The 25,254-nt window shown below is 35.0% G+C and overlaps 1 protein-coding gene across 1 annotated transcript in view; it reads right to left on the minus strand.

Moving 5' to 3' along the window:
* Positions 1-5,186: 5,186 nt before the first annotated feature.
* LOC129253622 (switch-associated protein 70-like) overlaps positions 5,187-25,254 on the minus strand; it is a 29,376-nt gene continuing 9,308 nt past the window's right edge. The window contains exons 4-14 of the mRNA XM_064108050.1: positions 20,221-20,367; positions 17,490-17,619; positions 14,227-14,405; positions 13,076-13,213; positions 12,518-12,655; positions 11,984-12,121; positions 8,957-9,094; positions 8,089-8,255; positions 7,360-7,579; positions 6,050-6,247; positions 5,187-5,383 (exon numbers count right to left, since the gene is read on the minus strand). Coding sequence (XP_063964120.1) covers positions 5,279-5,383; positions 6,050-6,247; positions 7,360-7,579; positions 8,089-8,255; positions 8,957-9,094; positions 11,984-12,121; positions 12,518-12,655; positions 13,076-13,213; positions 14,227-14,405; positions 17,490-17,619; positions 20,221-20,367 — 1,698 coding nt within the window. The 3' untranslated portion in view covers positions 5,187-5,278. The remainder of the gene's footprint in view (positions 5,384-6,049; positions 6,248-7,359; positions 7,580-8,088; positions 8,256-8,956; positions 9,095-11,983; positions 12,122-12,517; positions 12,656-13,075; positions 13,214-14,226; positions 14,406-17,489; positions 17,620-20,220; positions 20,368-25,254) is intronic.

Here is a 25,254-nt window from a genome sequence, read left to right on the forward strand (position 1 = left end):
ATTTTTGAAAAAAACCTGAGCAGTAAGGGACCATTTGAAACCTGAAGGCATATCTGCGATAATATGTTGTTAAATTGAAGGCCTGCAAAAATACACCTATAAATAAACCACCATTTAGTGCTTTAAGAAAGTAAACAAGTGGAATGCCTCTGGCGGTCTCACCTGCATCACGCGATTCAATATAGCAGCAGTGCTGACTTTGAAAACTACTAAAACTCGCACAAGATGTTCAGTGATACTTGGTTACTCTTATGTCCACGTTTTATGAACTAGACCAATACACTTACAGAGATATGATGGTAATTCAACAAATACCCCCAACATGGCCAAAGTTCATTGACCTTACATGACTTTTGACCTTGAACATGTGACCGAAAACTCGCACAGGATGTTCAGAGATACTTGATTACTCTTAAGTCCAAGTTTCATGAGTCAGATCCATAAACTTTCAAATTTATGATGGTAATTCAACAGATACCCCCATTATGCATGGCCAAAGTTCATCGACCTTTGACCTTCGTCATGTGACCTGAAATGTGCACAGGATGTTCAGTGATACTTGATTACTCTTATGTCCAAGTTTTATGAACTAGACCAATATACTTTCAAAGTTATGATGGTAATTCAACAAATACCCCCAATTTGGACAAAGTTCATTGACCCTAAATGACCTTTGACCTTGGTCATGTGACGTGAAACTCATGCAGGATGTTCAGTGATACTTGATTAACCTTATGTCCAAGTTTCATGAACTAGGTCCATATATTTTCTAAGTTATGATGACATTTCAAAAACTTAACCTTAGGTTAAGATTTTGATGTTGATTCCCCCAACATGGTCCAAGTTCATTGACCCTAAATGACCTTTGACCTTGGTCATGTGACATGAAACTCAGGCAGGATGTTCAGTAATACTTGATTAACCTTATGGCCAAGTTTCATGAACTAGGTCCATATACTTTCTAAGTTATACTGTCATTTCAAAAACTTAACCTTAGGTTATGATTTGGTGTTGACGCCGCCCCCGCCGTCGCCGTCGGAAAAGTGGCGCCTATAGTCTCACTCTGCTATGCAGGTGAGACAAAAACAAAACATGAAACCCTATTCCAATTTTATTCAATTTAATATACTATGTGTGTTAGAACTAGCCTCCCCAGCAGGTAAATTAAATGAGTTTCCAGTCACAGATGGACGAATTGGGTGTATTTTTAAATCCATACGAACATAATTTTATACAAAACATATCAAGCTTCAGGAATTTTTAGAACGACCATTGTAATGATAATCTATGTCATTGAGCATAAAAAACCCCAACCCTATGTGAACGTAATACTTGAATCAACATTTCTTTAGCTGGCGATGGCTAATTTTTTATTTATTTTTTTCTTGCATTTTCCCTCTTCAATTATGTTCCTCTGTTATCCCTGATATAGTCTATGTTGTTCATAAATTTGGTCACATTACATAGTGTCAATGTTCTTCTCATCTGAAAAAAAATCTGTCAGATGAAAATCATTCGCTATTTATCATATCCTTTTTTAATCTAATGATGACAGTCCACCATCTATTGAAGGTATTATGGGCCTTTTCACACGTGAATCTTGAATCATCATTGTAATGATGATTGCTATTGTAATCCTGACTATGATTAGCGTTCGTGATTCTAATCATGTTCTTCATTTGGTTTCACATGTGCTAAATATTCGTCATTAGCCTGATTTTTCACTGGAATCGTCATTCAAATTACGATTTTTTTACCGTGTGAAAGGGCGGTCAGTGATCAAGGCACAATGCTCTATATGCATACCTCTTGATCAAACAGTTTAAAACATTCATTTCAAATGAACAGGATTATCATAAATAAATTACCATGTTAAATGCACAAAATAAAAGAAAGAACAAAAGCATAAACTTTGGTGATGTACTAATCAAACTGGTGCAGTATTAATGTACTGACAATATTTCTCATACGCTTTAACCCTTTTAAAATGCCCTCTTTTAATTCCTGCATGCCCCACCCCCAACTTCAGCATCATTCAGTGCCAATCTTCAGATTTTCCCCTTTCACATTAATAAAAAATGATGAAAGAGCATCATTAATTTAAAGGATCATGTTTCATTCTCATGTTTAATAATATCAGATGTATAAAGAAAAACATAAGTTTTGCATGGACCACCGTTGATGAATAAAATACAACGTAGTCACTTCAATATAAGCAATACTGTACATAGAATTCAAATGTCAAAATGAAAAACAAGAAAGTATGCTGTGGCCATTTCAAATCATCAGTAGGCATAATTCTATTCATGTTCAAAAAATTCATTTTGGCTATTTTACTGTATGGTTGCTAAGTCACACTTTATCTCTACATTTCATACCAGGATGAATCCAACATTACAGTTTGACCTTGATTTCATCATTTATCCAGACAAATAAGGTTGGAGTGTACCACTCAATATGTAACAAAAAATCTGTGTAACTCATGTAATCGTTGAATTTTAATACAAAATCACACAATTTGAGTCAATAAATAGTTCAACGTCAATTTTTAATGTTCAGTTCCAATATCATTAAATACATTTTTTCAGGAATGATTGATCACAAATGTCTTTGTCATTTTAATAGTACTGCACAATTTTTTCCTCCAAGGAATTATTCTAACTGAAATCCAAGATTTCTTTGATGGTTTTATAATATTAGAATTGTACAAATCTAGTATCAATAAAACACTATATCATCAACAATTTTGTACTTGTATGAGAAAAAAAAATGTACATGTATTATCAAATCAATGAGATTATGTAACTGGAATGCTTTTCTGTTCACAACAGGCTAATGATTAGAAATATTTCAGATATGCTAAAATGTACAAATATAATACTATCATATTGGAGAGCTGGAAGTAGTTGAAATTGTAATTGACTGATTGGCCAGTTATGACCTTTTATTTACAGTGAAAATAAAAGCATACATGTAACGTGGTAAAGCAATACTTTAAGTATATAAAATTATAAAGAGAAAACAGATAAAAAACACATCACAATTGAAAAGATAACAATCAACAAAAACTAATAGTACAACGACATTTAATAGTTATTATGTTTGGAACTATAGCTCCTTTGCAATATTACCTGATTTGGTATTTTCAAACTGTCTTATAGATAATTTGTATGTATTCAAAGTAGAAAAGAAGAAACTACCTACATTATACATATCAAATCTACACCTATTACATTTACCTAATGATATTCTTCACAAACAGAAGTGTAGAAACAAACATTTACAACTTAATTTAACTCAATTTATTTTTACTCCAATGAAATTTATCTTTCTAAACTACCATAACAGTTAGTGTTATTCAATATTTTTGACAATATGCAAATGTTTTCATCGTGAGTAGGCAGATGAAGAGACAAAATAAACATTCATGATAAAATGTTTGTAGATATTTACGACAAACCCTAATGTATGCTTATTTTTTCAATCGACTGTATTGTTTGTGTTAATTACAAGGGAAAGGTCCATGACTAATATGGCAGGCAAAGGCAGCTTCATGTATAATTCTATCACACTATAGTATATAATACATCATATGTAGGTTTCCATATGGTTGAGATTGACATAGAATTCAGAATGTGGGTTCATTATGTTCAATCAACATGCCCTACATTTAAAGAATTCCAATGGGATCCGTCTGGCATATATATATACATGTAAATGAAATGAAATCAATGAAATCTTTTGAGGAGACTGTTACATATAGCTGTACATTATCAAAGTCAATGGTAAACAGAGTAAGGAAAAAAAATAAGAGAACAAAAAGGGACAGAGAATATATGACAGCACTGGGTACACACAACCAAACATATATATAAATCAGACATTTTGTATCTAAGTGTTTCCTAATGTTCTAATATTTGGATTAGTGTTATCAGTCTACATTCTCATGTTCAAGACAATTTACTTTCTTTTCATAATGGAATGTCCAGATTAAAAGGTAAATCATAGTCATTAGGTGAACTGTTGTGTGTGTGTGTATTTGACTTTTGTCAGACGTGTATCAATCAGATATGATTATTTACGTCTGGGACCAACCTTTAACGTCACCATCCACCATACCTCTGCATCAATTTGTAGCTTCCCCACAGCTTGGATTGCAGGCGCACGCCACAACGCCCAGTTAATACAAAAATTATATAAAAAATACTCTATAAATATGTGAAGTGCAAGTGTGTATATTTAAATTGATATTGTTGTCAGGTCCCATGGGTAATTTGATATCATTCAGGTACTTATTAACTATCATTTTTTGACAAAAAATGTTCCACATGTTGCCTCATATGGTCAAATCAACTTCCCACTCTCTGTACAGTAGCAGAAAGTGAAATGGGTAGGGCTGAAGAATGTACTTTACTTGAGAGCCTGTTGCTTGGTCCACTAACTTAAATTAATGGCAATTATTTCCAGCTCTTTTAACAATGCCGGGTTCATCAAGTTACAATCTTCTCTTGTGTACATGCTGACAACAATATCTCTTTAAATTCAGTGAGGAGCAGCATAAACATTAAAGGGGGTACATGATTATGTTATATCGTAAAGGTAAGATTTAATAAAACACTATTTCAATTTTAATTTCACAATAACAAATATATTTTTATATTCAATATTTTATATAGAGAATAACATATTCTTTAATGACACTTTATTTTCAAACAATGAAATAGAAAAGTTGAAAAACATTTCTTTTTTTTAATAATTGATACAAATTATTGGCACAGAAATTAAACAAATGAATTGAGCAGGCATTCCACGATTTGAACAAAACAATTCAATTTTCAATTTTTTTGCTTCTAATATCAAATAAAAAATACAATATCATATTAACATGATTATAAGGAGAATAATCTAAAAATATATTGTATTATAAAAAGATAATATATAAATAAAAAAAATATATATTTCAACGCTTGATACAAATGATTGGCAAACAAATTGACTGGAAGATTTAAGCAGGCATTTCATAACATGAATAGTCAAAGAAACTTTATTCAGGCACTTGATATTTATTGTATTAATGCTTTCATGTTAGTAAATTGACTGGCAATTACATTGGAAGATATCATTCAAATACTCTTCAATGAATTTAAAAACACAATATGATATTCATATAATTCAGCATAAATATTTTCTATAGGAAAAGGAAGTAAACAATAAAGTATTTCATGACATAATCTCAGCTCTTTAACCTTAGGAAGCAAACACAACTTAAAATGACCTTTCACCTTTCACCTTCAACACCATTCTCTGTAACCCCGTTGACCTCTTTCTGTTGATGGCCATTCAATGTTCCTTCACTGCATGGTAATGTAGCGTTTCCTTCATCCTGATTTCCACAAAAAATAATGAGAAAAAGAGAAAATATGCTTTATTTCTTTGTAGACCTCAGTTGGTGAAGAATTTTTACTATGCCATTCGGGTGAAACTACCAGCTGTGCAGAAATAAATGGTGTCAAAAGAAGATTTTTTTTTTGGGGGGGGAGGTTATTATGACTTCAAATTTTTTTTATAGTATGGTGAAGAAGAGTTCATCTTTCAGATTTAATTTCAATTTTTCTAAAGTAAATTACAATGACTAACTACAGTGAACTTTTCTGATGACTTTAATGTTGTTTTTTTATCCATATAATTCTTAAATAGATTGTATTTACTTGTAGTTTTGTTTGTATTTAGATGCTTGTGTGTCATGAAAAAGAGACGCATGGGTCAGAGAGATTCAGTTCCATTTTTGCCTCCCAGGCACAGATGATGGCAAACTAATAATAATAGTATTGGGTGTGTATGTATCATAAAATATTGTCCCTACACTTTTTCATGTGATTCTCTCATTTCATATAATGATAAAAATCATAGGGATGATGATGATAATCGTGAGGATGATGACGATAATGATGATGATAATGCGATGTTGATGATGATGTTGATAATAGGGGACATCATTGGCATCCCCTCATAATGTTTCCTTTGATATCATTATCACGAATATACTTACCCCTTTGACAAACTGTCTTCTTTCTTTTTCTATCTCAAACTGTGCAGCAGTGAAAGCCCCAACACCCCTGTGTGTGGTAAGAGGTTTTGCTTTGGGTTGAATCAATCGGGCTAAGCCTACCGGTTTCTCAAGCTCTCTCCTCCTCCTCTCTTGTAACTTCTTAGCTTCCTCAGCTTGAGTAAGCTTGTCCATGGCAGCCTAGACACATTGACATTGTATCAAAAGGATGAACGAGAATGTTAAATAGAGCTGAAATTAAAGATCTTATTGAAAGCATTTTGCTAATCCAATGGCTTTCCAAAGTCAATTTTGTCCTACCTATAGTAATGGTTTCATTCTTTCCCATCTTTTTTAACTTCAGTTTAGAGTCTGGTGTGTCTGGTGTGTTATGGACGTATGTACGTGTGTGGATGATGTGATTTTGTGGACAAATATTGTCACTATTTTCAGCATAATAGGATCACATATTGGAACTCATATTGTTCTGAAGAGCCGATCTGATATTTTAGCATGATATTTCTTGGAAAAATTCAATTCCAACCTCTTCACTGGATCACAGATATGATGTTTTGCTGACTATTTGAACGATTACTTTGTGGAACAGAACGCCTCAGTCCCACACGCACTCACACTTACGCACTCTGGTAAACTTTTTATACTCCTTCTCAATCAATCAACCCTTTATTCATTTAAATCCACTGGTCCTCGAATATGGAATTCCCTCCCTTCCAATGTAATTTCTAGCACAAATGTTACTGCATTTTAAAACAAAACTCAAAAGTTCACTTGTAATTATGTATGCCAATTAATCACACAATTCATTTCCACACCCTTTTCTTGACCCCCCCCCCCCTCCTCTCCCCTTTAGGTTTACCGTCTTATTTTCTTATGTATTGTTTGTATTTATTATTGTTACCTTTTCACTTTTATGTACACTTATATATATATATTTATATGTATTGGGTGTCCCACTCATCAAGCTTTTGCTTCTAGTGGCACCCTAATCATTTAAACTATACTGTTACATTCATGTATGATTTGTATATATTTTGGTTTGTATATTGATTTTTTAAATGATTGAATAAAATGAATTGAATTGAATCTCCAACTATACACCCACTAAGCTCTACTTCCTCCAAGGCCATTCTCACCTCTGTTTCTCTTCCTATCTCAATATTTGCTCACATACTCTCTCTATACATATCGTTCTCCCCTCTCTCTTCATTATTTATTCCTTTCTTTCAACTCTCTCCTTTATTATCTACAATGAATCCCATTCTGAGTGCATCCATCATCATGACATCTCTTACCTTGAGTTTCTCATCAGCAGCTCTTCGTTGGTCTTCCAGCTCTTCTAGTCTTTCCCTCTCCAGCTCCAGTTGTCTGGCCTGCTCCAGTCTCTGCTGAACCAGCTCCTCACTCCACTGCTCCAGGTGCTCCCTCTTCTCCTGCTCCTGCCTCAAAAGAGCATCCTGCTCCTCCTTCAATCTCTCCAGCTCCTCTCTCTTTTCAGTTTCCTCAGAAAGAATTCTGGATTATGTGAGTTGGATTGCAAGAGAGTGAAGAATAGGAACAGTGGCAAAGTTCAGTACTGAACTCTTTTAATCAATATCTACCATGTATGTCTTGTAATTAGAATATAAGCATCACTGCTAACAATCTATTTTTATCACAGTAGGCAAACTTACTGCACTGTGAACAATAGCTTTCTTTCAAATTACTTCTAAAATAACATATTCATCATCATCATCAACACCATCACCACCATCATCATCACCGTTGTCGTCATTATCATCACCATCATGATCATGATCATGATCATCATCATTATCATTGTCATCATCATTGTCATCGTCATCATCATCATCATCATCATCATCAACACCACCATCATCATCCTCATCTTCATCATCACCATCATCATCATCACCAACCCCTTACAACATCATTGTCAACTACACCAACCATCACTGCCACCAGCATCATAGTAGTAACCAGAGCCAAGATTATTTCCTTGAGAACCAACACTCTCATCCTACCTAGCCTGCAGAGCACGCACAATCTCTTCATCCCTCTTGGCTTGTCTCTCCTCTTCAAGTAACAGTTCCAGTTGCTGAAGTGATTCCTCAAGCTCTGCTAACCTTTTCTTGTCTTCCTCTTTCAAACGTTCCTCGATCTCAGCTCTCTTTGTTGCATCCTCGTACGCCTGTACAAGTAATACGTCATAGGAGAAGACAGATATATTTTGGGTTTGAACAAGATGTTCTCAGGGTTATCAATGGCAGTTAAGACCTTCCTCTACAAACCAATGATATGCATCTTTTAAGCAGTGCATAAATTACCAGAAGACTAGTTTCAACAGGTATATAGAAGTATTTTTTATGTCTTTTTTACTACCATTAGTAAAGAAGAATTTTTATGAGGCCATATAGAACACTAAACACGTATGTTATAGAATATTTTATCATGAATTGCATATAATCAATAACCCAAAAGTGGACCTAAAAGGAATGGCAATTCACTCTTTTCCCTTTAGAGGACACTACTTTTAAGCACCTTAATAAATTGTCATTTATAGCCCATTTTAAAAGGAATTCCAGTCAGCATCTACTCCCTTCTAACCCTACATTTCGACATTAATGTAAAGTAAAAACAAAGTCTGCTGTGAAAACAGCTCCAAGAACACTGGCAATTCTAATCGAAGGATTGCAACCTACTATGTTGTAATTGCAAAATTAGATATCAAGATGTTATTCATTAACATAATCAAAATATTTTCATTGCTATTCCAGTGAATAATATCCATTGCCAATCCCCTAGTAAACACAGACTACAAGGTGAATTTTCAAACACACAGCACAGTTTATTTCTACCAAGTCATCAACATTATATTATTATCAATCTTACCTTCTTTAGTTCTTCTAATTCTCTAGCCTGTCTTTCTCTCTCTTCCTCTTCCACTTTTCTCCTTTCCTCTTCTTCTTTCTGTCTCTCTATCAACTTCTTTGCCTCTTCTTCTGCTCTCCTCTCAGCTTCTACACGAGCCTGCAAACAAATTAAACAAATGGGAGAAGATATTACTATTTGTTTACTCTTCCTGTATATTTACCATCATTGAAGGGGGTGGTGTAACAGTATTATATCATTGGTTATTAAAGCTGTTCAATAAAACTGTTTGGAAAGTAATGGAAGACTGTACAAATGACTGGACATGTTTTTGTCTGCATAAGCTAAATTTGGATATGATATTTGTACATTGAAAAACAAGTGTTACAATGCCAAATTTATCATATTTAAATTTGATTGGGGTGTTGGCTCAGTTGGTAGAGCGTCCGTCTCACAACCAGGAGGTCGAGCCTCGGCCGCTTCAGACTAAAAGACATTAAAAGATGGGAGTTGTTGCTACCCTGTTTGGCATTCAATGATGTAAGGGATACAGCTACGTTCATCTGGCGTTGTACAGTGGCTCCAAGGCCCATAATCGATTGGGCAACATGAATTTTTTGAGTATTTCTATTTTCGGATTTCTATATTTCGAACAATAAAATATAGATTTTCATTTTCATAGGATATTCAGTCTCATTTTGCTAAAAACACCAGGAAAACTTTGGGTATCTTTACAAATATACAAATACCATAGATCATCATCATCTTTATTTAAGTGATGAAGCAATTCAAGTGAGGAATTGGGATTAGTATTATGCTACAGTACATTATACCTTTATAAACAGCTTTATTGAAAAAACAAGTGGAACGCCTCTGGCAGTCTCGCCTGCATTACGCGATTCGATATAGCAGCAGAGCTGACTTTGAAAACAGTTATTCACAAAAGAAAACTCTCATATGATTATAAAATACTATGTCCATTGATCAAACATGACCTTGACCATGATCATGTGACCTAATACATGTGCAAAACATACTTGCTTACCCTCATGGCTATGCTTCATGAACTACATGTGTAGATCCATGAACTTTCTACTTGACCGACCCACAACTGCCAAACTAACACATGCATTTGTTTCCTGTCACCTAGATTATTGTAACGCAATATTTTCTAACCTCCCTCATACATACCTAATTCCACTTCAACGGGTTCAAAACTCTGCTGCTAGACTGGTCTCTCTCTGTAGGAAATCTGAGCATATAACCCCAATCTTGCGTTCTCTCCACTGGCTCCCCATACATCATCGTATATCTTTCAAAGTCCTCCTCCTTACCTACAAAATTCTTAATGGTCAATCCCCCAAATATCTCAAGGATCTCATTTCTTTACGTTCTAGTACCTCCTCAAGACCCCTCCGTTCATCATCTAAATGCAGTTAACTCCTGGACCGCGAACTTCTACAAGATATGGTGACCGTGCTTTTTCTTCTATTGCCCCTTCTCTTTGGAACAAGTTACCCTCTCACATGCATAGTGCCAAGTCCGTCAGTCAGTTTGAGGCCCTGCTCAAAACATACCTTTTCAATCAATGAATCCCAGTTGTGGGTCGGTCATTTGAGGTGCACACCAGTTTTAATCTGTTAGTATTTTTTTTTTCTCTCATGAACTAGATCCATAAACTTTTAAAGTTATGATGACAATTCCACAAATACCCCCAGCATTATCAAAGTTCGTTGACCCTAAATGACCTTTGACCTTGATTGTGTGACCTGAAACTTGCACAGGATGTTCATAGATACTTTATTAATCTCATGTCTAAGTTTCATGAACTAGATCCATAAATTTTCAAAGTTATGATGACAATTCAACAAATACCCCCAAAATGGTCAAAGTTCATTGACCCTAAGTGACCTTTGACCTTGGTCATGTGACCTAAAACTCAGGCAGGATGTTCAGTAATACTTGATTAAACTTATGTCCAAGTTTCATGAACTAGGTCCATATACTTTCTAAGATATAATGACATTTCAAAAACTTAACCTTGGTTAAGATTTCAATGTTGACGCCGCCGCCGGAAAAGCGGCGCCTATAGTCTCGCTCTGCTATGCAGGCGAGACAAAAACCCTGCATATCCATTTCAAATATAATTATCTTTGTGCAAGGCATCAACAAATGTCTTTGATCAAGTAGAGAAACACAAATGTTTTGGGAAAGAAGAGAAGCAGAATGTTGCCATTGGTGAATGGTTTCTATTAATAGTATTAAGAAAATTAATAATAACTGCTGTATATATGCAGTAATATTATTTCAGAAGTTATTCCCTTTCAGTCTTATTAGCATGCTGATTGTTTCATACATTTTTCTTATGTACGCCTCTGTCGAAGTACAATTTATCTCATTTCCTTATTGAAGTTAACAACAACACATCAAGTGCAAGGCAAATGAAAAAGGATAATCTATTACACATGAGGAGTATCACATTTGTTCTGGTTGTACAAGATCTTATTTAGTAATTTGGACTAGTGCCACTAACTCAAGATAAACTCAATACAAACAACACCATCAAATGAATGAAATTTGTGCGCAGTATATCTATTGAGTTGTTAGTATGTATGAATGCATTGGCAGTGCCGCCTGTATATCAGAGTCAATGAAGGTTTGCTTAGACATTCAACCTTGGTAATATAAACCTTATTTTCAGATGGTATGATTTAAAGTACAATTATGTTTTGTACACGTGTTATTTTTATTGTTTTTTGTCTACATGACAGTGGAGAATTAAAGGCGATCAACCTAAATGAGATTGTGCCTTATTAACTATTAAGCTTGTAAGAGTTGCCTACTGGCACCACATAATAATGACAAAAATAACATATATGATTTATAATCATCAAGTCCACTATGCAGAGTGCCCAAAGCACAATGAAAGAAGAACAAGAAAAAATATACACAGCAGGAAAAGTAAGAAAGAAAAAAGGACTCAATGTCAATTAAGAGATACAATCCCAGCGAACAGCAATTTCTCTGGCATGAATTAATCTTACTTACTGCTTTAAGTGCATCAATCTCTTGTTGAGTCTTTTCCCTATGTTCTTCCTCTCGTTTCCTGTTCTCCCTTTCTTCTTCTTCTTTCGCCATCCTTAGCGCCAGCTCCTCTTCTGCTTTCCTGGCTGCTTCATCTCTAGCCTTAAAAAAACATTAGCCAATCAATTCAGTTCCATTATTTTAACAAATCATAAATCATTCTTCCTGTTTGCAAAACTAATTTATTAGTTGCCAAGAATCTAATTTAATTAATTCATAATCCTCACTGCCAAATAAATGTTATTTATTTATGACATGATATTTGGCAACTAGCCTAGGGTAGCAGAATAAATGACATGTTTAGCAAGATTATAGCCAGACATGTCACACCCCTCTAAATGCCCTAATCTTAATGAGAAATGTAGCCAACATAATTTTTTTGTTATTTAAGACAAAAACTGATACCAGTTATTACATTGAACGCACTGAGCTTTTCAAATATGCTCATGTCAGGTCAACAAACTTTCTTCTATGCTGCAATTTGGTTCTTAAACTTACTATTCTAAGTTGTTCAATCTCTTCCTGTGTTCTTGCTTTATCTGCCATCTCTCTAACCCTATTCTTGGCTTCTTCCAGTTCTCTCTGCATCCTCATTGCTAGCTCTTCTTCTGCTTTCCTGGCTGCCACGTCGCGAGCCTGAAGAAAAAAGAAGGGGGAGGCCGCTAACAAGAATAAATCAAATATTTTTCACTGGATTCATAAACAAATCAACCCTCACATGACTTGATCTATGTGCAACATAAGATATTATATTGTATTTTAATAGAATGGATGCTGTTTTCCAAATCGTCAAGTCTGGGGTGCTGTAATGCAAATGGTACAAAGCACAAAATTACTCATCTAACTCTTTACCTACATGTACCACCTAATGGGTAGCTAATCCAGGTTTTCAATTTTTTAAGAGGTCAGAGAAATATCTGAAAATTGTTGCAATAACTTTGTCCCAAATAGTGTGTCAACTTCTCTTTAACTTTTCATTTTTATTCTCTCATGAAATATGTTCCTATAGCAGTTGTTTTTTGAAAGAAGAAACCTAGATGGGCAAGATGAACTCACTGCTTTAAGGGCATCAATCTCTGCTTGTGTCTTAGCTCTTTCTTCCAACTCTCTTCTTCTATTCTCCTCTTCTTCTCTTTCCTTTGCCATCCTGAGGGCTAGCTCATCTTCAGCTTTCTGTGCTGCTTCATCTCTTAACTGTTAACAAAAAAAGTAAGATAAAGGATTCGATTGATATGTAACCTCAGGCACCTTACCAAAGTTGTTTGCAGGATCTTGCATTTAAGGCAACGTGTCTTTTTAGAGTAGCTTTCCTGCACCCCCTATAGATTTGTCTATGATGAAAATGTCAAAATTATGAATGTTAAAAAAATGCATGCAGGATTCCTGTATGAAAGATGCGACTTTGAATTTTGTAACAGACATCTCAACCAAACTGAGGGCAGAAAAAACAGAGATATATACAGTCCTGTCAATCAATGGATTAAAACTTTACACCATCAAGAAGGTTAGAATTTTATTGTTTCACTCTCAGTGGCACTGCAATGTATTGATCAGATAAATGCTAGAAAGGTCAAACCAGAGCTTGCCCCTCACAAGCTTTGTCTATTCAGAATGTTCCAGCAGTATACACTTTACATTGGACAAATGAACAACATATTTAGCCAAACAAAGCAACCCAAAAAAAGATTTTTTAAAGAAATATTACAAGATTTTACATTCATTTGAAAGTCTTTAACAAACAATGGCAAACTGGTGTTTCCATGGAGTGTAGGTAATATGGATGAAATGTCATCACCCACAATGAGATATCATTTTATACAGGTGAAGTGACCCTCAGATTTTTTAGAAGTCTCTCTCTCTGTCTATTAAACTATTAAGTTCAGTTTTTCATACTCTGCTGCTCTACATTTGCCAATTAGATCATGTTGAAAACCTTAATACAGAGTCAACCCTGTCACTAATAGCAGAGAAAATATTAGAGGGGCAAGCTTTTAAAAGTTCCTTTGTGCACTTACAATGTCCTGATGACACTGACCCTCACACCTTTTCTTTGCAGATTGTCTGATTTTGTCATAAAAGTTGCAAAAAGGAAGAATATTTTATGTGCAGTGGAAAAAAAAAAATCAAAGTCCATAAAGCCGATATGAATATCAAATTGAAAACAAAGCAAATGACCCTACTTAACCGAACAGTTTGTAAGAATTTACCCTCTCCATTTCCGCAAGTCTCTGTCTTTGTTTCTCATTCTCCTCTATCTGTAGCTTTCGTAATCTGTCTATCTCTTCGGCTTCTTCTTGTCTCTTTCTCCTCTCATCTCTTCTTCTCTCCAAATCTTGGACGTGAGGGGATTGACCACATTCCATCCGTTTTAATACATTCTCTATGGCTAACAAACGGAAGAGAATAAAATAAGAACAGAGATTAAATATCATGAAAGTTTAACTAGCATATATATGGACGTATCCACAAATTTAATGCTCAAGGCAGACTTGCGCTTCATATTTTGACTTGCCTACCAGGCCCCCCCTTGAGATCTCGGCTGTCAACCGCGCGATCGTGCCAAAAATTGGCATGTGGGTTGTCTGGGACATAATCTACAAAATTGTATAGTAATTTATTTCATGTGAATTGCTATTAAGTTATTATGCTAATTTATGCATAATTAGTATGCAAAATAATACTTTTTACTCTAACTCCCTGAATAAAGCTCCAAATGTTCTAATTTTTGGTATAGAAACACTTTGTGGTGTTCTTAGCAAGTGTACATGAACAAAATTGTGATATCAAATCATTTTCTTATGTATTATATTGTTTTTTGCAATTTTTTATGTATTTCTGTGTTTTTTACCTTTTGTTTTTCATTGTTTTTTTCAATGAAATTTGTTAGAGACTCTTCTGAGATCATAAATTTAAACCAACAAATAATCATACATTCATGATTTTTGGTTGAAAAGACAATTTGCATTGACTTTGTACACAAAATCACTTTTTTGAGCAATTTTTGGTCTGACATGCACTTACATAATGTTGCGTAATTTCCGAATTACGTACCCGGCTGACGCAAAATTGGTCTCGAAAGTAGTGCAAGACTTGAAAGTAAAAAGTCAGTGAGCGGCGCGGTAAAAAAACTTCGCGGTGAAAATATTGCGTGAATTGTTGAGGGGGGCCGGGCTCCCTCCCCCCAGCCTAGATAGGGTTAAGCACATAGAAAAAACAACCAAGAAGCATACATGTAGCTGAAAATTTCATCTCGATGGGATATAAAATAAGAAATTACATCATTTTCAAATTCAGCTTTTCCTTGACCTTATATAGGCCAGGGTGTTTTGGGAGTTCCTATGGCCGGGGGTGGGGGGCCTCCCAGGTCCCCCCCTTGAGATCTCGGCCGTCGACCTCACGATCGTGCCGAAAATTGGCATGCGGGTTGTCTGGGACATAATCTTCAAAATTGTATAGTAATTTATTTCATGCGAATTGCTATTAGGTGATTATGCTAATTTATGCGTAATTAGTATGCGAAATAATACTTTTTACTCTAACTCCCTGAATAAAGCTCCAAATGTTCTAATTTTTTGTATAGAAACTCTTTGTGGTGTTCTTAGCAAGTGTACATGAACAAAATTGTGATATCAAATCATTTTCTTATGTATTATATTGTTTTTTGCAATTTTTTATGTATTTTCTATGTTTTTTACCTTTTGTGTTTCATTGTTTTTTCAATGAAATTTGTTGGGGACTCTTCGGAGATCATGAATTTAAACCAACAAATAATCATACATTCATGATTTTTGGTTGAAAACACAAGTTGCATTAACTTTGTACACAAAATCACGTTTTTGAGCAATTTTTGGTCTGACATGCACTTACATAATGTTGCGTAATTTCGGAACTACGTACCCGGGTGACGCAAAATTGGTCTCAAAAGTAGCGCAAGACTTGAAAGTAAAAAGCCAGTGAGCAACGCGGTAAAAAAACTTCGCGCGGTGAAAATAGTGTGTGAATCGTTGAGAGGCCTAGATAGGGTTAAAACAACTTTAATACTTCCTGGCTTGTAACAATCAAGGAAACTGATGATGTCACAATATTTTTAATACTATTAAAGGGAATATTGAATATTTCAAGTTTTATAGTTTCTTTAATGGTTTTGTTGGAGAAACCCTTCACTGATTTACAATAAATAAATCTAATTTGTATTTTAACATCTGACAATTCACCCCCCCCCCCACTCCATCGTCATTACCACCCCCTTAGCAAACACAATCTTACCTGCTTGACTAGTTGCTATGAAATCAATGGAATATATTCTTGATACTTCCTTAAAGGTCAAGTCCACCCCAGAAAATTGTTGAATGGAAATGAAAGAGAAAAATCAAACAAGCATAATGCTGAAAATTTCATCAAAATGGGATGTAAAATAAGAAAGTTGTGACATTTTTAAGTTTTGCTTATTTCTCACAAAACGCTTATATGCACAACTCATTGATGTACAAATGAGAGAGTCAATGATGTCCCTCACTCACTAATTCTTTTGTTATTTATTGTTTAAATTATACAATATTTTAATCTTTACAGATTTGAAATCAAGGACCAACTTGACTTACATGTAATCATAAACTGTTAAAATAATGGTCATTCCACATGTTCTGGGAGGAATAAAATTTGTTTCACATGCCAATGAGGAGAAACTTAGAATTTTTCATATTTTATATATTAAACTACAAAAGAAATAGTGAGTGGGTGACGACATCAGTCTGCTCATTTGCATACTGACCAGGATGTGCATATAACTGTTTTGTGAAATTAAGCGAAACTTTAAAATGTCATAACTTTCTTATTTTACATCCAATTTTGATGAAATTTTCAGCATTATGCTTGTTTGATTTCTCTATTTCATTTCCATTCAACAATTTTCTGGGGTGGACTTGTCCTTTAAAACAGTATGACAGGAAATGTGCATAGGAGTAGTACTTAATTATTTATTCCTAGCATGGAAAAACAACAGCTCCTATCCAGGTCTCTCCTATAAATGCATTACATGGCAACATGAGGACTGTAACCATGTCATCTTGCAATGAAACATTTTTTTTACAACTGCTAATTGGAAGCAAATCCACGTCAACTTCATTTTTATAATCAAGGAAGAGAAAATGAAAGAACATTGGAGGAAAAATCCATCAAAGAATGGATTTTAAAGCTTTAATATTCATGTTCCCTCACACTGTGCTACACTGCTACTTGATCCATAAAATACGATTCTCTCAGAAAATATGAAACAAGTATGTATACATTCAATATATGAATCGAAACTTTACTCACCATGAACCAATGCAATTGGGAATTAATCATATTGTTAGATGGGCATTTCACCAATGATACATTACAAAATCAATATGTGACTCTGATTTTTAAGTATCTGTTTCATGTTAGCCTTCCCCTTTTAACGTGATGTCAATACGATCTGATAACTTACCAGTTACCCATTCTTGTCTATTTCTAGGATCTGATGCATTAAGCTCATAGCGTCTCTTTGAGTTGATCTGTGAGGTGTCTGCTGAATACACTGTGAATAAGTTCTTATTACCTTTCAGTTCAGGAAGTACCTAGAATGACATTTAAAAAAAAATCAAATTCAAAGAATTTTGTTAGAACTGATCCTAAAGGTGTATTCTGTGCATTCCTTTCATTTGTTTTATGATACAATAGACTCAACCTTCCAAGAGTCAAATAATTACCTAACTTAAAGAATTATTGGCAGACCAGAACAAAACAGGTGATATTTCTTCTATTTACATGTACATGTATTAAAGTCAAATATATTTCTTGTCCGAAGAGATTCGACTTTGCCAGAGTTATCTGTATAGCGTAGTTCATATTTTATTTGGTTAGCTTTATTCTACTTTACAAAGGACATGTTGTTGTTAATAATGTTCACATAAGTTAATAGTCACAATATTTCTTGTTTTCAGATAATTCTCCATGATCTTGATATGTTCGCAATATGTTTGCAGATTTATGATAGGTAATTATTCAAATAAAGTGTCTTAAACATAATGCTATTAATGAGCCATGACTACCTACTTTATCAAACAACCGCCAAAATCAGAGCCTTAGTTGTTGAACTTGAAGTTAATGCAAACAGTGGATTCAATGTCATACATTTAAAAAATACTTTACAGGTGAATTTTTAACCTTCAATCCAAATTTATCACCTTAAAGTTATGTATCAATTTAGTTTCATTTATAGTTTGACTTGAAAAAAGTTATATGTATAAAACTTACTAGTTCCAGCAAAAATATCACAGCCAGTGTATAATCAAACAAATCAATTTAAGAAACAATTATCAGTTTCTTATCTTGAATTGAATTTGATCCTGAACTTCACGAGAACAATTCTTCCACTTGACCTTTATAGGCAATGCAAAGGGGATTTCCCTAAATATGATCAGTTGATACAACCTACTGCATTGCACTGTTTGTATAAAACCCATTTGTGATCTCTATCTACAGGACTACATATAAATATATATTCTTAGTTATAGTAAAATACTTTTGCCTGGGACATTTAATTTGGAAGCAATTAGAAACTGTTCCAATTCATGTGACATGCGCCTCACACTTTCATTGGCATGAGAGGCTCGTCATGTAGGCAAATAAACTTCACAGTAAAATACATGCAAATGTACTGTATGTATGTAACACAATGGAGCCCCTGAGGTGGCATCATGCATTCTGACATGTTTTGTTTTTGTTTTTCTTAACGCATTCCCACAAGTTATTAAAGGCAACCACAACCTTACCACTGGTACACATTCTGATTTTGGAGCAAATTGCATTTTTCTCATCTTCTAGAAATGAAAAGTATCTTTTTCTTTGAGGTTCAAATAAGTTGTAAGAATACTAATATAACAATTTTTTATTATTGCAAGCCTATATTTTGGATTAAAGGTCAAATGAGTTTCCAATTGTTCAACTGCTATGGCGTCATTATGGCTAGATATTTGACTCGCCTTTATTCTAATACCGATGACAGTATAGTCACAGATTTGAAGATCGACATTCGTAAAATGATTTAAAACATTACACAGTAAGATATTCCACGTCTCAATATCATCATCAGATTCTATTACAATTTATTCTGAAATCGGATCAGTTGTGAGGTGTGTGGTGGCCTTGACTCATTCCCTCAACGTATAACTCATTCCCTCAACGTATAACTCATTCCCTCAACGTATAACTAATTCCCTTAACGTATAACTCATTCCCTCAACGTATAACTCATTCCCTCAACGAATAACTCATTCCCTCAACGTATAACTCATTCCCTCAACGTATAACTCATTCCCTCAACGTATAACTCATTCCCTCAACGTATAACTCATTCCCTCAACGTATAACTCATTCCCTCAACGTATAACTCATTCCCTCAACGTATAACTCATTCCCTCAACGTATAACTCATTCCCTCAACGTATAACTCATTCCCTCAACGTATAACTCATTCCCTCAACTTATAACTCATTCCCTCAACGTATAACTCATTCCCTCAACGTATAACTCATTCCCTCAACGTATAACTCATTCCCTCAACTTATAACTCATTCCCTCAACGTATAACTCATTCCCTCAACTTATAACTCATTCCCTCAACGTATAACTCATTCCCTCAACGTATAACTCATTCCCTCAACGTATAACTCATTCCCTCAACGTATAACTCATTCCCTCAACGTATAACTCATTCCCTCAACGTATAACTCATTCCCTCAACGTATAACTCATTCCCTCAACGTATAACTCATTCCCTCAACGTATAACTCATTCCCTCAACGTATAACTCATTCCCTCAACGTATAACTCATCCCATGACTTACAACTATAAACCGAGTAAACAAATATTTAAGTTGAGGGAACAAGTTAGTATTAAACTGGAGGGAATAAGTTATAATTCTAGGGATGAAAGTCGAGGGAAATGTTATGACGAGGGAACAAGTTGTAAGTCGAGGGAATAAGTTAGTAACTCATGTCATGTCATCTTCGGGGCTCTGTACAACCACCCAATTTCTTATAATAATAAATGACTGAGACATAATTAGCTGGTTATATTCAAGTTGCTCATTAAGTCATCCATAACTATACATGCAACCCAAGTACAAAAACTGCATCTGAATTTCTTAAAAGCGTGTTAATGAATAAAAAGTTACCTCAACTTTCCAATTCTTAGTTATAGGAATTTCCCCTTTCTGATCCTTGAGTGTCTTGTCTACATAGTATGCAATACAACCAGGTTTAAGGACAAACCATCTCTCCTTCCAGCTAGCTACTTTATGACCTTTCTTCTTCAATGTACCCTGTAGACAAAAACAAACAAGAATTCATGTGACTTCACTTTAATACACTGAAATCCATTTAAGGTCTATGGTGGAATGTCCAAGCCTGTATTGTTATTTTTTCTTAAATAATGAGATATTTTACATACACATAAAATGCTAATATGCATAGTGCACTGGATCAAGCTCCTAGAATGTTAATTTTTAAAGCAAATAGTCTTTGAAGCATTCCTATTAATTGCGTTTGAAATAAAACTCAGTTTGAAATTGACTGATGACTTTCTTTTTCATTTCTTTGTTTTTATGTTATTTTCCCCAAATTTATTGCAGATCAATTTCAGCCAACAAAAAGTATCACATGTGACCTGCAGTCCCTAAAATCAACAATAAGTTGCCCAAAATGAATTTTGAGATTTCAATCGAGTTTTAAAAAGCATATCCTAAGCTTTACAATGATAAATAACTTGTCAGAATTGATCACCAATATCCCTCACAAGTAGAATGCAGAAGAAGCTTTAACAAGAGCTTCAAAAAAATATGAATAAAACAATGTTTGAATTTCAGGCTTCACTCAAGCATGAGTTGTGCACATTGTGCAATTTGTGTCAAAAGGAAATCTTGTATTTTTTTATTCACCTTTACAACTTGAAATTTTGACAGTCTGAAGAAGAATTACGCGTAACTTTTTTTCTCAATTTTTGCTTTAGGAAACCAAATTACTATATTGGCAATTTACAGAGAACCTTCACTGGCAACTTATTTTGTTCTAGGGTGGCTGCATGGTCACACATCTTTATGAAGAAGGTACCGTAGGACACTTCATATGAACTAACTACACAAATTCACTTTTGGAACAAATTTAGGTCTGACCATATTTGATTTTATATACCTGTAATAATGTTGCATAATTTTGGGGCTCTGTACATGGGCATCACAAATTTGATCTCAAATAATGCACAACTGCCACAAGACTAGTAAATGGTGTGGTATAAACATTTCACACGGAGGAGGTTGATTCATCCTCCCTCTTGCTATTTTAGTGTTAAGGCCAAAGACAGACATCAATTTGACCAAGTATTATACCCCTTTCATAAACCCAATTATGCGGCTAATAGCAGCATAATTTGGTCGTAAAATTGGAGGAGGACCAGAGTTATCCGCATTATTTTGATGCTGCTATTATCCGCATAATAGCAGCATCGGGACAAGATTTTGAGTTTATGAACGCATTTCCAAGTAATGCGGATAATTGCCATGGTGCGGTCACAAGGTCACCCTTTTCCAACACAACCGCATCGGAGGGGGCGTGTCCAGTTGTCATGACGGGCGCTCGTAAAAATAATGCGGCTTATTTTCGGAGTTTGTGAACGCAATTTTTACTGAATTATCCACATTACTCTTAGGCGGCTAATTGGAGGCTAGGTTTATGAAAGGGGTATAAGAGCCGTCTGTGTCACAATCTCCAAGATTTCTTTTGAAAATGTGCCTCTGTTACTATCTAGATTTGTGTTTTGGTCAAATACAGTATTTTTATAATATTGATTGATCCATTCCATAGTTTGATGGAGTAACTACTGCCTACACTTATTTTGCAATGAAATCAGAAGAAAAAAGATGATATCAGTAATTAAGTGCAATGTGAAATCAAAATTATTTCTTTTGTGCATTGTCTATGTCATATGAAGATGAAACCTACATGTAGTATTAAAAGTTTCGACTTTTTATAGGCAGAAAATTTAGGCCAGTGTGAACAGGAAAAAATATAGTAATGGGATACCATGGGGTTAAAGATAACCAGGGGTTAACAATAGAGGTTCAGAAACTGCCATGGGGAAAGAGGTATTGGAGATAAACAGAAGACAGGATATCATTGTTTTAACAATCATGACTGGAATTAGAAGATAAAATGTAAATCTAGGACAAAGCCAAAGAGGAATTATGTTTGCTAAAATACACTTCCTCAATACATTTGATATTAAATGTAGGCCTATATCAAGTTATCAACTTTCTTTTATGACACAAGTATCATACATTGTAGCAGGAGCGGATCCAGGATTTTTCAAAGGGGGGGGGGGCACATTTTCCCGAAAAATTTGACAAGCAAAAAAAAGCAAAAAAAAGCTTTTTAACCAAAAATTAAGGACATTTCATTCTCTAAAAAGTTTGACAAGCAAAAAAAAAAATGTCTTCACTTTCAAAGGGGGGAGGGCACACTTCTCTGTTTTAAAGGCATTTCTACATTACAAATTTTAATTATGCCTCTCAAAGGGGGTGGGGGCACTGGCCGGCTTTGCCCCCCCCCCTGGATCCGTCGGTGCATTGTAGATCAGAATTTGATAAGGAATTGGTTCAGATGGGATAGCTTAAATAACATGAAGTACTAGTAGTATAAAATTCAAATTTTAATTTAATCAAATGGCGAATTCATTCATACAGGGAAGGCTGTTAAAAGATGCATGATCCAATTATAGTGGAATTTTAAAAATGTAATAAAGTACTTCATAGCAGCTTTCCTGCATTCCCTATGGTTTGTCTATTTACATTATCATATCATTTTATATCATCTGTCTGAGTGTTTATAAGGATGAAAAGACTCAGGCCTGCAGGATTCCTGTATAACTGCTGTACTACAAGACTGATGATTCTCATATCATCAATTAATTATTTCCATTTTAACGGCCATGATTCTCCAAATCAAATTGAATATTAATAGAAATTTGAATCAATGTCAATGGAAACTCTGTATGTTACACCCTTCTATGCAATGTAAGGTTTCTACTATTAAAGGGGTACTCCGGGCTGAAGATATTTATATCTAAAAAAAATAGAGTGAAATTCACAGAGCAAAATGATGAAAATTTCATCAAAATTGGACAACAAATAACAAAGTTATTGAATTTTAAATTTAGCAATATTTTGTGAAAATAGGCCTATATGCACGTCATCATGAATATTCATTAGGTGAGCTGATGTCACATCCCCACTTTCCTTTTTCTAGTGTTATGAAATGAAATCATAATTGTTTCATTTTTCATACAATAGTGAATAATGTATCTCCTTTATAATGCAGTTAGTGGCAGCAATTAACAGCAAATACACAATTCAGTTGTCAATCCAATTTTTTCAGTTCATGGTAAAAAAAATTGAATAAACCTGATTTCATATAATAAAATACAAAAAAGAATAAGTGGGAATATGACATCATCAATTTGCTCACTGAATATTCATGAAGACATGCCTAGAACTGTTTCACCGGAATAATGCAAATCTTTAAAATGCCTTAACTTTGTTATTCCTTGTCTGATTTTGATAAAATTTTCAGTGTTTTGATTGTCTGATTTTTCTTTATCTGTTTAAATCATATTATTTTCAGCCTGGAGCATCCCTTTAAAGGACAAAAATACTTTTTAAAAAGCAATATCAGGCGATATGATCTGCAGTCTTACATGTATATATGCAAAGAATCGTTTATGGTTGTCATAGTAGTAAACTACATGTAAGTATCAGTATGGATGTATAAAAAAAAGGCAAACAAACTTTAACCATAAAAACCCATATCAACAATCATGTATTCAAAGTACAAACCTGTAGTAATTCATAACATTTGAAATGTAATCTTGTATGCAATGTACTGTTCAAAGTCCAATGAATTCATTCCCAAACAAGATAATACAGGCAGAGTTCTTTGAGGTGACACAGCCATCACCACCCAAACTTGGCATTTTGCTTCCGCTTACTAAAGTAAACTGTTTAGCTTGCATGGATTTTTTCAAAAGGAAAATTCATAATTTTTTGGAAGTGAGAACTAGGATATTATGAAAAAATGAACCCACTGTGCCCTCTGGATCATGAAATCCTGGATCTGCCAGTCCGGGGAAGGGGGGGGGGGCACTCAAATTATTTTTTGATGGGGGTGTGCCTCACGAAACTCTGAAATGGGGGAATAAGGAACTGACTACAAGCATAGAATACGGGGTCTTGGGAACTAAATATATACCGCGCGGTGTGAACTACAGGGTCTACGGGACGGGATCGGCATGGAGCGACTACTTGTTATGGAGGGAGTCGCAAAGCCGTGCGTGCATCTTTTGCATGTGGCGCTGACTGAGATGACTCGTAACGGGGGTCTTGCGAGCGGGGCTGGGCGACTTCTGAACTGAAACTTTGTCATTCCAAGTATCTAAAGAACTGAAAATTAGGTCTGAAAAAAGGGGGTCATCAAAGCGGCACGTCCCCGTACCACCAATATAGTAGGCTGAGCAGAGTTGATGGCAACTTCCTGGTGGAGTGGAAGTATATATTGCTGTTACTCACAGGTAACCGCAGGTCAGGAAGTTGTTAGGAAGGAACTGTATCGGGGGGGGGGGGGCACTCTCATAAATTGGTGATACGGGGACGGACGTGCTTTGATGGCCCCCTTTTTCAGACCTAATTTTCAGTTCTATAGATACTCCAAATGACTAAAGTTCAGTTCAGAAGCCGCCCAGCCCCACGCCCCCTGTTATACGAGATATCTCAGTTCCCCAGCCCTGCCAAAATTGTCAAGCTCAAGCACCGCATGCGAGAGATGCACGTACGGCTTCTTAACTCCCTACATATATAGTAGTCGCTCCTTACATGGCTAGCGCATGCACAGCGCTATCCCGTACCGTAGACCCTGTTTTCACACCATGCAGTATATATTTAGTTCCCATTGGGAACTAAAAGGGTAAAGTACAGGGTCTTGGGAACTTCCCAAGACCCTGTACTTTACCCTTTTTTAGTCGTTCCTTAGACCTCCATTTCAGAGTTTCTTGCGGCACACCCTCATCAAAAATTAATCTGAGTGCCCCCCCCCCCCAGGAGCTGTACATGCAAAACGTATTGATGGGGTTTGTATATGGAGTTGTGATTTGTAACACTGATTCC

Source organism: Lytechinus pictus, chromosome 2 (genome assembly GCF_037042905.1).
Source record: "Lytechinus pictus isolate F3 Inbred chromosome 2, Lp3.0, whole genome shotgun sequence".
In the NCBI taxonomy this organism is placed as follows: Eukaryota; Metazoa; Echinodermata; class Echinoidea; order Temnopleuroida; family Toxopneustidae; genus Lytechinus; species Lytechinus pictus.